This window comes from Acinonyx jubatus, chromosome C1, assembly GCF_027475565.1.
Source record: "Acinonyx jubatus isolate Ajub_Pintada_27869175 chromosome C1, VMU_Ajub_asm_v1.0, whole genome shotgun sequence".
In the NCBI taxonomy this organism is placed as follows: Eukaryota; Metazoa; Chordata; class Mammalia; order Carnivora; family Felidae; genus Acinonyx; species Acinonyx jubatus.
Genome location: NC_069381.1, coordinates 109,005,857 through 109,018,995, shown reverse-complemented (window position 1 = coordinate 109,018,995; position 13,139 = coordinate 109,005,857). Strand labels below are relative to the sequence as shown.

Genomic DNA, 13,139 nt, shown 5'->3' with positions numbered 1-13,139 from the left:
ACTGGGTCTACCTACCCATCTGTGGCGGGCTTCTTCCGGAGGATACTTGGCCGGGGGGACGAGCCCTGGGCCGGAGCATTGGTGCTAGCACTCTGGCTGTGGGTCTGCACCACAGTTGTTGCTGCTGGAGCGGCACTGAATGGACTGCTAATAGGGTTGGCTACAATTGTGGCTCCATCCGCCAATACCACTGCTGGAGGACAGGGAGAGGGCAGAAGGGAACAACGAAGAAAGGGAAACAAAAGCGAACGTTACTAAAATGTCACATAAGGCAAAAACAATCAGACCACCAGAATTAGAGTACCCGTGTTATAACTGATCAATTTCAAGAAAGTAAGGTTTAGAGCACAATGTTCATCTGCCTAAAAGCAGATGGCAAAGTGGGAGGTTACTAAGTCTATTGATGCATGATCAGTAACAACTTCTCTTTGCTTTGGAATCATAATTACTAATGAATCAGATAAAATACATAAAGTACATAGTAGACTTCAAGAAATGGTCTCCTACAATTCTTGTGAAATACCATTGCCTCTCAACTCCTAAAAATGATACCAACATATCAGTCCACTTTAATTTTACAACTTTACATACAACTCGGAAGAAACAGCAGAATGAGAACACTGTGGAAAGATGAATCGGCTTTCTGAACTTTACAGAGTGCTTCCTAACATGTGCAAATGCATATTAGGCTGTTTGTATATATAGTTTCTAATGTTTACAATGACCCTGACAGATAAGTTCTAGGCAATGTTGTAAGGAGGAAACTAAGGCACAGAGAAATTACTTGAAACCACCAAGCCAGCAAGAGGCAGAACCAGGATTTTAAACAATTTTTTTTAAAGTTTATTTTTTTTTTGAGAGAGAGAGACAGACAGACAGACACCAAGGGAGAGAGGGAGACAGAGAATCCCAAGCAGGCTCCACACTGTCAGCACAGAGCCTGATGCAAGGCTTGAACTTATGAACTGCAAGATCATGACCTGAGCTGAAACCAAGAGTTGGACACTTAACCAACTGAGCCACTGAGGTGCCCCAGAACCAGGATTTTAAACCCAGTATATCTCTTTCTTCCACACCAACCTCCCTGCAAAAAACTCAAATTACCTGAAGTCTTTCCTTCAGGCTGAGGCTGCTGAGTACCCATTGGAGCAGGCTGGAGTCCCTGTGTGCTGATTGGGGTTGCTGAGTGAATTCCCTGTGTGCCCATTGGTGCCGGCTGTATTCCTGGAGTCCCGATGGGGGCTGGCTGTATCCCCTGTGTACTGATAGGTGCTGGCTGGATCCCTTGGATATGTCGAGCATGAGAAGCATCCACGGTCATCAACTGCATGGGGTTTAGGTGGACTGTGGATGCCACCCCAACGCCAGTCTGGGCTGTGATGGCAGAGTTTGGAGCCTGAGCAGAAACTGAAAATGAGACAGAAAGTGACTATACGAATGTTAGCTCTGATTAGACATAGTCCACATAAAGAGAAAAACACTAAAATGAAAACAGAATTTTCCACTGTAAAATTTCTAAATCCTGTTTTTTTTTTAAGTTTATTTATTTAGTTTGAGAAAGCAAGAGCAAATGAGGGAGGGCCAGAGAGAGAGGGAGAGAGAGAATCCCAAGCAGGCAGGGAGCTCGATCCCACAAACCCTGAGAACATGACCTGAGCCTAAATCAAGAATCAGATGCTTAACTGACTAAGCCACTCAGATGCTCCCAAATTCTGTCATTTTTTGTTTTTTTTAAAAGCACTACATAAAGCTCTATATATTGGAGTTTCCCCCCTCATTTCCTATCAATTTGATTTGATCTTGCTGCAGGTAACTACTAGAAATAGCATTAAAAGCAGGAAAGGCAATCATCCATTAAGTTCCAAATGTGAGCTAGGGAACTGTGCTAAATAATTAAAATAAACCTTCTGAAATACATCTGTAGCTCCCAGGTCAAGAATCTTTGCTTTAATTGACAGAACCACCATCACAAGCATTTCTGATAATAAGAACAAACTCCGTAACATAAAAAATGAAAACAACAGCATTCCAGGAAACCACAGAGAAGGGATTTTTCATGTTTCGTGAAAAGAAAAATACAAAAGATGTTTCTTCTCTGGGGTGCCTGGGTGGCTCATGGATGAGCATCTGACTCTTGATTTTGGCTCAGGTAATGATCTCACGGTTCGTGAGTTCAAGCTCCACACTGGGTCAGCACAGAGCCTGCTTGGGATTCTCTCTCTCTCCCTCTCTCTGCCCCTCCTCCCCCCACATGCCCTCTCTGTCTCAAAATAAAACATAAAAAAAAGATGTTTCTTCTCAGTCATCAAAACAATCCCGAAAAAAATATATGCACCCCGTGTTCATTGAAACATTATTTATTATAGCCAAGATATAGAAACAACCCTAAGGTTCCACTGACAGATAAGTGGGTAAATAAAATGTGATATCTATATCTACACACACACACACACACACACACACACACACAAATTATTTAGCCTTACAAGGAATGAAATCTTGCCATCTGTGACAACATGGGTGGACCCTGAGAATATTGAGCTAAGTGAAGTAAGTCAGACAAAAACAGAAAAAAACTCGCTATGATGTCACTTGCACGTGGAATCTAAAAACAAACAAAACCAAACCGAATTCACAGATATGAAGAACAGATTGGCGGTTGCCAGAGGCAGGGAATGTAGGGTGGGAGACATATGTGAAGGAGTCAAAAGTACAAACTTCCAGTTATAAAATAAATAAGTCACAAGGATGTAATGCACAGCATGGTGACTAGAGTCAATACTACGTTGTACACTGGAAGTTACTAGGAGGGTAGATCTTTAAGTTCTCCTCATAACAAACAATAATTTGTAATTATTTGAGGTGATGGATGTTAATTAATTAGACTTATTATGGTGCTCATTTCATAAATACACAAATATCAAATCATCAGGTGTTGTACACCTGAAACTAAGATAATGTCATGTCAATTACACACCAATTAAAAAAAGGAAACAATGTAATTTAAGTTCTATAAACCACAGACTGGTTAAAAGGAGATTATTATTATGAATGAGAAAATCACAGCAAAATGTTAGGACGTATAAATTTATAATCATTGCTATATTGCAATTCTTCCCTTGCTGTAAAAGAAAGAAGAAAAAATCAACACCCACCAAATTATTAGTTTCTTCTTGAGAAGTGAGTGAACCTTTGTTGTTTCTGTTCAGTGACGGCTGTGGTCTCCTGCCTGAACATGCAGTCCAGTCACCACCCCAACCCTTTCAAGGGCTGATCTCATTCCACGTGCAGCATCCTCACTCACACTACACTCCTGTCCACACCAAACCACTCTGTTCCGAGCGCATATTCTGTGAACTTTCTTCACAGACAGAAAAGTGCTTTCCCCCAGTCCCACCGTGGCTCTGTGCTACTCATTCTGAGAGATGCTTTCCAAATGTCACTTCTTTTAGGAAGTCACTCCTGACCTCTAAGCCTACCCTCTCAAAGTAGAAATAACCTTAGCTCAGAAGCAGCCTGGCTTTGCTCAAGCCTTTTTTGTTGGGATTAGCACATTCTCTCCAGTAATGGTTCTTCATGTCTTATCTCCCCATGTGGCTCTAAGCTTGATCAAAGTAAGATGTTTAAGAGTCAACTTTAAAAATAGAGCCTAGAATAGGACCTTACATACAACAATAGGGTTCAATAAATATTTGTGAAATTAACGCATGAATGAATAAATGAATGAAATGGAAAATATCTCTACAACAAGTGAAATTTCGGGAACAATTTGAGATGGATCAATTACTTACAGAGTATATAGATTATGTGTATATATTCATAATTACATTATTTGTATCTACACCTAGTAACTAAATAACCAAAAAGATTCTATCTTTATACACAACCAGAGCCCACGAACTAGTCTAATCTATCATAAACTACGTATTACAGTAATCTCATATTTTGCAAGATCGGAGGCTATTATACACAAATTTTCCTGTTCTCTTCCTGATTTGGAAACATCTGCTTTATAATCATTTACAAAGGAGCCACTTGAAAACATGATATTGTAAGCTGGTTAATAAATCATTCCTTCAGCTGTGTCCACCCATGCAAAGATCCACATGTCTGAGAAATAATATATTACCCCTCCTCTGGACCAACAATGACAGCACTGATACTGGAAGAAGTAAGTGCTGTTGACTGGACTACTCATTTTTCTGTGTTTGTATCCATCAGGAGTACTGCAGTGGTAAAAGAAGACACTTGGAAAAATAATAATGTAGAGAAACAGATGGTTGGCAGGATCACCAATACTTCTGACAGTCCTCTTCTGATCGATGTTTACAAATAAACATTTATATAAAATGATAGTGTCTGCAGAGATGGTTCTAGCTCAAGAGGGACTCTGCATGCCCTTTACAGTTGGATAGCATTCAGAAAAATACATATTGGTCGTGAGTCATCTTTTCCAGAAAGGCAACCATGACTGCACTGTTACAGAAGTATCAACTGGCTGAGGTAGATGAAAAAACTTTAAGTGTTGTTACTAATGGAGACTTAAGAATTCTCAGCATTAAATGTAACACACACACACACACACACACACACACACACGTGAAGTTTACTTAACTGTCAACATCATTCTACCATACTTTTTGCATCCTACTTTTTTTTTTTAACGTTTGTTTTTCAGAGAGAGAGAGAGAGAGAGAGAAAGAGAAAGAGAGAAAGAACAAGCAGGGGAGGGGCAGAGAGAGAGAGGGAGACACAGAATCTGAAGCAGGCTCCAGGCTCCGAGCTATCAGCACAGAGCGTGATGTAGGGCTCAAACTCACGAACCATGGGATCATGACAGGAGCCAAAGTCAGACGCTTAACCGACTGAGCCACCCAGGCGCCCCTTGCATCCTATTCTGACATCAGGTAAACACGTTTTATCTTTATAGGACTGTTAATAAAGAATAGTTAGAAGTTTCTTTTGAACAGATGTTATTACTCTCTCTCCCTCTCTCTGCCCCTCCCTTGTTCGTGCTCTCTCTCAAGATAAATAAACGTTAAAAAAAAAGATGTTATTACTTTGATGTACAGCAAAATAGGACAGATAACTCAGAACATTTCATCAGCTATTTCCCCACATTAAAATAAGCCTTGGAGAAAGTTTTGTGGGGAAAGAAAAAAACAAACAGTAAAAAACCCAAAGCAGAGACTGAGGAACCTGTTTTCAAAGCTATTTAAATTAAACCTGAGAATCTGAAAGTTTTAGACCAATGTTGTCCAATGGGGATGTTAAGTCCATTGCAACTGTAAATTTTCTAGTAGCTACATTAGTAAAGTAAAAAGCAGGCCAAATTAATTTTAATGATATATTTTGTTTAAACCAATACACCCCGAATATTACAATTTCAAAATATAATCACTATAAAATAATTAATAAGCTATTTTACATTCTCTTTCCATACTATGTTTTCAAAATTCAGGGTAAGTTTCACTTTTTAAAAAAAAATTTGTTTTTTAATCTTTATTTATTTTTGAGAGAGAGAGAGAAACAGAATACGAGCCGGGGGGAGGAACAGAGAGAGGGAGACACAGAATCTGAAGCAGGGTCCAGGCTCCGAGCTGTCAGCACAGAGCCCGATGAGGGGCCTGAACTCACGAACCATGAGATCATGACCTGAGCCGAAGTCAGACCCTTAACCGAGTGAGTCACCCAGGCGCCCCAGGTAAGTTTCACTTTTTAAACATTTTTTTAAATTAAAACATTTTTATTTTAGAGAGAGAGAGAGAGAGAGAGAGAAAGCGTGAGAGGGGTAGAGGGGCAAAGAGAGAGAATCTTAAGTAGGTTCCACGCTCAGTATAGAGCCCAACATGGGGCTTGATCCCATGACCCCAGGGATTATGACCTGAGCCAAAATCAAGAGCCAGACACTGAACTGAAGCCATCCAGGCACCCCAGGGTATGTTTTATTCTTAAAGCACATCTCAAATCAGATACTGACTTCAATTTTTATCAGGTAAGTTTTTATCAAAAATATTTCATTTGTATTTTGATTCAATATAATCTACAGTTTTGAAACAGTAGTTTCATGATCACTAAATTATTCCAAACATATTCAAAATTTCTCTAATTTTCATTAAGTAAAACAGAAAAAAAATCAGTTTTTCATTTGTGCTGGGTCCCCATTCAAGTGCTCAATGGCTCCATGTAGCCCTGGCTGCAGTCCCGGGTCACACAGTAGAAAGGCAACACCCACAGTCTGGTCTCTTATGCCTAAAGTAAGCTGAGGGTCTCATGAGAAAAGAAAACACAAACCCTGAGGATTAAGTATTATTTTTTCTGGATTAGCAAAAAGAACACTATTTACAAGTGAGGATGGTGAGTGTTGAGCAAAACTGGACTGATATTACAAACACAACAGATATCCCACAAAACAACAGAAGCTCCATAAAAGTACAGCTTTTACCATTTTAACCATACTGCCATTTTAAGATAAACTGTTAACATAATTATCCTCAAGGTGGGATAAAACCATGCAAATATACTAATAAGCAGCAACTTTTTTATAGATCACACAGATGGGATAAAACCTTAAAGCCTGAGATTATCAACTTATCTGAATCTGAAAAGAGAAGGTGGAGTAAGAAAACCCATTCTAGAAATACTCACTGGGCAACTTTCACTTCATTGCTTACAAAAACTGGCAAGTTAAAAGTCCCCTAGCAGGGCTTGTACCTGGATACTGTCGGATGGTGGACACAGAGCTGGTGATTGGGGTGTACGTGTGCGCAGCCAGTGGGTATGCAGAAGGTGGGTATGTTGGCAAAAAGTACTGGAACTGAACGGGAACAGACGGTCTATAGGTGGAAGACAGATAATATGAGCCAAAATGGATCTATTTTCTTCTTCACTTTCAAATGATCCTATCCCCCAGATCATCTTCATACCCTTATATGCCATACCAACATTTCCCCAATTGTGTACCAAATAAACTGTCAGATCAAAGGACACACACCAAGAGAGTAAGATTTTTAAAAATACATGGGTACTATAAATAACCATTATCAACAAACATAAAAATGTACACAGAGTACTAATTAACCAAACTGACTCAAAAGAAAAACTCACAATCAAAGGTTTGCTCAGCTCAATTCCATTTGAAAGACTCTGAAGTTCAGACTGTTTTTACTGGAAATCTTATCAAACACACATAATACAGATAACCTCAAACTTCTACAGACTGATTCAGAGATGAGAAAAAGAAGAAACGAGATCTAACTTACTTTTTTTTAGCTTAATGTAGTCCTGATACCAAAACTGGACAGGGAGAATAGTAGAAAAGATAAACAAATCTCGCTCTCTACATCAACACAAAAATTTCTAAATAAAACTCAATAGAGTACTATGTAAAATAAAATACATCATGATCAAATAAGGTTTATCACAGGAAGAATGACCCACTATCAGAATTTCTACTACTGTTTTAGATACTATTAAAAAATTAAGAGGACAGTCATTTGAAGTATCACAAAAGATACACAAAAAATATTTAATAGAAACTAAGATAACACTAAATGTTAACTAGAATAGAATTAAAAAAATACTCCCCCTCCAAATTTTAATCGCATTCGATACTTATGATATAAATACCTAAAAAATAGGAATAGGAAAACACTTGGTTCCTCAACCTGAAAATAGCATCTACCAAAATCTATAATGAAATTTCACAAGAATTCCCATTCAGGTGAGGAATAAGTTAAGAATGTTCACTATCTCTGCTCTATTCAACACCACATTGGAAGCTCTAGTTAACGAGAAAAAAATAGGTATGTGAAATGGAAACGAAAAAAATCCCTCATACACCTACATACGAAATCCAAGAGAATCTACCAGTTTTAGAGCTAACAGATGTGTTTAGCAAGGTGAATGGGACAGAAGACCAACATATTAAAACCTATAAGCATTCCTACACACAAGAACACACAGTCCTCAAACAAGAACACTTAAAAATGATCCAATTCTGAAATTACTTCATAAGCACTGTATGTACCAGCTTCTCACTGGGGAAGAAGAGATACAAATACGGAATGGCGGAAGAAATGGGGTTGAACTAGAAGTATCAACGTGTACTAAAGAATTTTTACAACATCACATACTTCCTACTTCTGTCTGCTAAAAGGGCCTATCATTACAATCCAGTAGCAATGAACAGAGCTACCACCTAGATCCAGATTTCTAAATGATGAAAAGGAGCCAGGTCTCCCTGGGGAAATGGGAGATGCCAGGGCTCAGACACTATTGAGGAGCGTGGAGTATCTTGTTACAGTGGAAAGTAAGGAAGGGCTAGAATGAATGGGACATGACAAAACCCACAGGAACTGGTCTCAAGAAGCTCCCAGAGAAAATCTGAGCATCAAAACAGAGGACAGCAAAGGATTATAATAGTGAATAGACCAAATCCATGAGCGCATGCTGATTTAAAAAAATAAGACGCACAACAAAACAAATAAATGGGTGTAAATAAGAGAAAACTTATTTACCTAAGAATGTCAACTGACAAATGTGGAAGAAATGACTGTTAGAAAAAGTCACTTTTTTGCAACCATCATACTGCAAGCATCAGTGATTCAGCCAAGCATCAACAGATGCTAACACCACTGAGACGAAGTTTACTGAGGAGGAGGGTATTTACAGTCTCAAAGTATTTCCACACGGATCAGTGGTTTACAAAGGAGAAAAATATACCTTTATGGAAAAATCTGGCAACCACCACCTTCATTACATAACCAGCATTGCCATGGCTAATGGTGAGACACAAGGGCGTCATAAGCTCTCTGCTGCGGTGACAGTGAGAAGAATGCATCACCTAAGTGCTATTTGCTCCAAAAATGCATAACCTGAATCTAATGATGAAAGTATCCAACAAGCCCAAACTGAAGAACGTTCTACAAAAACAAATGGCCTGTCCATAGTCTTAAAAAATGTCACTGAACGGGAATGGAAGACTAAAGAATCATTTTGGGTAATTGCACTGTGGTTATGAGAAGGTCTCTGTTCTTTGGGGCTGAAAAGGAAAGTACTTAGGGAGAAAGGGTCACGATGCTTCAATCCATATGGTCAGACTGCCTCAAAATAAATCAAACACAGAAACACACCAAACAAAAAAGCAGATACTAGCAGAATATCTATCAAAAGGAGAATAGCTAAATAAACACAGCACATTTTCACAAAATGAAAAAATAAATTGTACAACATATTATTTTCAGGAGCAAATTTGAAAATAAGTGTATATATACTATATTGTGAGACATTTTGTTACTGAAAAATCAAACCAACTAATGACACAATGGGGCAGTGTAACCAGCACATTCCCTCCTACCTATTGTCACTTCGGGTTTCCATGGCCACAGGATTTGGAGAGGCCCGATGACCTGAAATGGGAATCAGGCTACTCCTCTCCGCAGGGTAATCAGGCTGGATCCGAGGAGAAGTGTGTGTGATCTGCTGAGGCACCACCTTAGCTACAAATGCAAAATCCAATCACATTACCTCTCATATGCTTTTATTGGCATGCCAAAACATTCTTGGCCAGCAACAATCTTAAGAATGCAAACAGTAATAAGAAGCCTGGCTTTTTAGTTTTCATAATAAAAGAAGAGGAGTACATAAAATTCAACTGAATTATTTCAATCCAATACTCCACTGATACATTCATATATTTATTTGTCAAACAGGGTTCAACATCATCAGTACTTTAACAAAAATACCAGTAATCAGGTCCTTTCCCCTAGACCTGGCTTCTTGGAGGCCTTTTTTTTTAAAAGGAGAAAAAATTTGAATTAGGAAAAAAAAAAATCAACAAAATTTTGAATACAGACATGGCAAAGATCTTAGCTTCTACTTAGCAGAGAGAGAGGGAGGGAGAGACAAACAGAATCCCATGCAGGCTCTGCACTAACAACACAGAGCCTTGATGTGGGGCTTGAACTCACAAACCGTGAGATCGTGACCTGAGCCAAAACCAAGAGTCAGATGCTCAACTGACTGAGCCACCCAAGCGCCCTGATAATCACTTTGTTTCTTAGGTCCTCTGAACATCCTGTGATTTTACATAATGCTTCTGTTTTAGAAAGAAATGCATAATGCTCTCTTTTTTGTGAGAGACAGCGCGCACACGTGAGAGAGAGAGGGAGAGAGAGCGAGCGAGCGAAGAGCAGAAAAAGAGGGAGAGACAGAATCCCAAGCAAGCTCCATGCTGTCAGTACAGAGCCTGACTCGGGGCTCAAACTCACGAACCATGAGATCATGACCTGAGCCAAGACTAAGTTGGATGCTTAGTTGACTGAGCCACCCAGGCGCCCCTCCATAATGCTTTACAGCAAAATCAAGATGACTACATACGGTTTTCAAATCTAATGTGAGGCTCAAAGTTTGCTCTCCTCTAGTATTTGCAATCAAGTTTTGTTTAGAAGGTACAGCTGAACTGGGACCTACTTTAGTGTTCTTACAGACCTGTTAACTCTATGTGAGGGAATTTGGAAAGGAGAGCTGCAGGCTACATCAGAGAGACAGAAGGACAGCTACCATCCGTGTAAGACCCAAGTCACAGCAGTGACTGGCACATAAACACTGGTGACGAGGATGATGCCACTACATTAGCCAAAGTGCAGTGCACTGAACACCGACAGTAAGCAGCACAAACCCACCATGATCCCCAGCTATTTCCCAAGGGAGGCAGCTGGAGAAATTTCTGCAGGAGGATACTGGAAAGCCCAGTTCAACCACTGATGATGACATCTAATGGCTAATGAACGGAGAAGCTGGCATGACACATCTTCCACTGGTGGTAAGGAGGGGGGAGCAACCAAGCCTTGTTTTCCCACTGTGCCCATAAAAGGTAGGAGAAAAGAATGCTTCGAATAGGAATGCAGTTGTCATTAGGAGAGCAGCTAACCACTGGTTGGTAAACCATACACACACCCATAAATTTATTGCTGTACCTTTGTTTCTAATTAAAAAAAGCTACAGGGGCCCCTGGGAGGCTTAGTCGGTTAGGGTTCATCTTTGGCTCAGGTCATGATTTCACAGTTCATGGGTTTGAGTGCTGCATTGGGCTCTGTGCTGACAGCTCAGAGCCTGAGGCCTGCTTCAGATTCTGTGTCTCCATTCCTCTCTGCCCCTCCCCCCACTCTCTCTCTCAAAAATAAACAAAACATTCAAAAAATTAAAATAAGCCACATATTCTCAATTATCTAAAAAACAAAACACAACACAACAAAACAAAAAAACACCCAAACACTTCAGGAAAAACATAATGCAAAAATCATAAGTTGAACATAATGCCACCTCCAAAGAGAATCCCTGGTTTTCTGAATGCTGTGATCATCCGATTCTGCTTTTTATAATTCCAACACCTCTGTCATATGTAGGCCAGAGCATGGAGAAAATAAAGACAGTATTCTACTGGAAATGAGCACTCCTTAAAGGCAGAAACTATGCTCATGGTTAATTAGGCTTTTTTCCCCCTGACTCAACACATTTCTATTAGTAAAAATGGTTGAATTCAGTATTTAATCTCACCTGGAGAAAGCAAGTGTGACTTGGAAAAAGCTGCTTAAGTGATTTTAATATATCCCCTAAAACCCTACTTGAAAACCAATGCTGTAGGGTTAATATCAGGTTTCCTTTCTCAACTGAGGTACCTCTGCACAGGGATCATCTAGTAATGTAACAGGAAAGTATTTGGCTTACCGTAAATAAGGAAAAGAAAACTAGAATATGAGCCTAGTGGGACTTAGACGAAATCAGTCACATTAAGTAGCAGATGTTAAATCTGGACACTTCTGTCAAATGATTTTATCTAGAATTTACGAAATGGCTAAAAATCAAAGATTAAACAGCTGGGAGATGTAGAATACTGCCCTGTAACTTAAGACAGGTAAAAAGTTAATTGTTTTAGCCAAATGAATGCACATATTTCTTTCTCCTGGTACTCTGAGTTTACTTCCACAGTGTGACCGCTTGGGAAGATACAGTGACATGAACAGGACCTAATCTCTAAATAACTCTTTACAGAGAGGATTCAAGATGAAACCAGAGAGCCCCTATAGGGCACACTGTCCTCTCTTTACTGGTCTAACTTTCTTCGTAGCTATAGGTATGCTAGTGAGGCTCTTGACTATAAAGATGGCAAGAATAAACCTGGATCTGTTGTTACAGTGCTGAGGAGACACAATCAGAAAATGGTGTGAGGTGACAATATGGAATAAGCAACGTTCTTTTCCAATAAAAGTGTATCAATGCTAAAATCATACCCTCTGAAGTTCTTTTCAAAGGAGGGAATTAAATTCAGAGGGGTGTGAAAGACGTATGGTCTCTCCAACGCCAAGATGCAGTGAGCGGTAATGTGAGAAAAAGGCAGTAGCAGTGTTTTTTCACTGCTAAAAGCCTACTGTGGGACTTACTACCAAGTTAAGGACTGGCGTGGCCAAATTATCTAAGGGAGGGGGAAGGACTTCCTGGGTCCCACCATCATTCCGGAAAAGTGTCCTCCAAGTTTTCCCAGAGGAATGTGAAGCTGTCTGACGTGGGAAGGAAGAAAGGAAGGAAGCACAGAGGGAAGGAACACTGGAATGTAGCAGTAGGGAAGCCATTCTTCCGTGTCTGCTCACCAGACTTCTGCCAGGTAAGTATGTCAGTGTGTCATCTCACAGAAAGCACTCTTCCAAAAGTTTATGAAAAACATGGCAGCTGTCCCATGTCTCTGGGAATAAACAGTAAAATGACATGCTTAATTTCATACAACCAAATCAAAGCTAACCCTGGAAACTAAACCTGGGGCTTGTGAATTAAACAGAGCAGTGCTCTGCCTCACAGGTCAGTCTCCGCTTTGGAAGCTGTGACGGTGAGACCTCAGCCCCCAGGACAGGTGTTGGCAGCCTGTGGGCAACTCCCGCCTGATGTTGGTTCTGTATGGCCCATGGGCTGTACATGGGTTCATACTTTGTCATGGTGGGGCGGGGAGGGCAGAAATCAAAAGAAGAACATTTCATGACACATGAAAATTATATGAAATCCAAATTTCTGTGTCCATAAAAAGACTGAACTATAGTCACACTCATTTGTTTACATATTATCCACAACTCAGCAGTTGTGACACA

The 13,139-nt window shown here is 39.9% G+C and overlaps 1 protein-coding gene across 13 annotated transcripts in view; it reads right to left on the bottom strand.

Moving 5' to 3' along the window:
* SAP130 (Sin3A associated protein 130) overlaps window positions 1-13,139 on the bottom strand; it is an 80,859-nt gene that overhangs the window by 37,708 nt on the left and 30,012 nt on the right. For 10 of the 13 annotated variants that reach the window (XM_027056080.2, XM_053214840.1, XM_027056081.2 and 7 more), the window contains 4 exons: window positions 9,359-9,500; window positions 6,715-6,836; window positions 1,105-1,407; window positions 16-193 (listed from right to left, as the gene is read on the bottom strand). In XM_027056080.2, the coding sequence (XP_026911881.1) occupies window positions 16-193; window positions 1,105-1,407; window positions 6,715-6,836; window positions 9,359-9,500 (745 nt within the window). The remainder of the gene's footprint in view (window positions 1-15; window positions 194-1,104; window positions 1,408-6,714; window positions 6,837-9,358; window positions 9,501-13,139) is intronic. The other 3 variants (XM_027056082.2, XM_027056079.2, XM_027056085.2) reach the window with 2 other exon arrangements.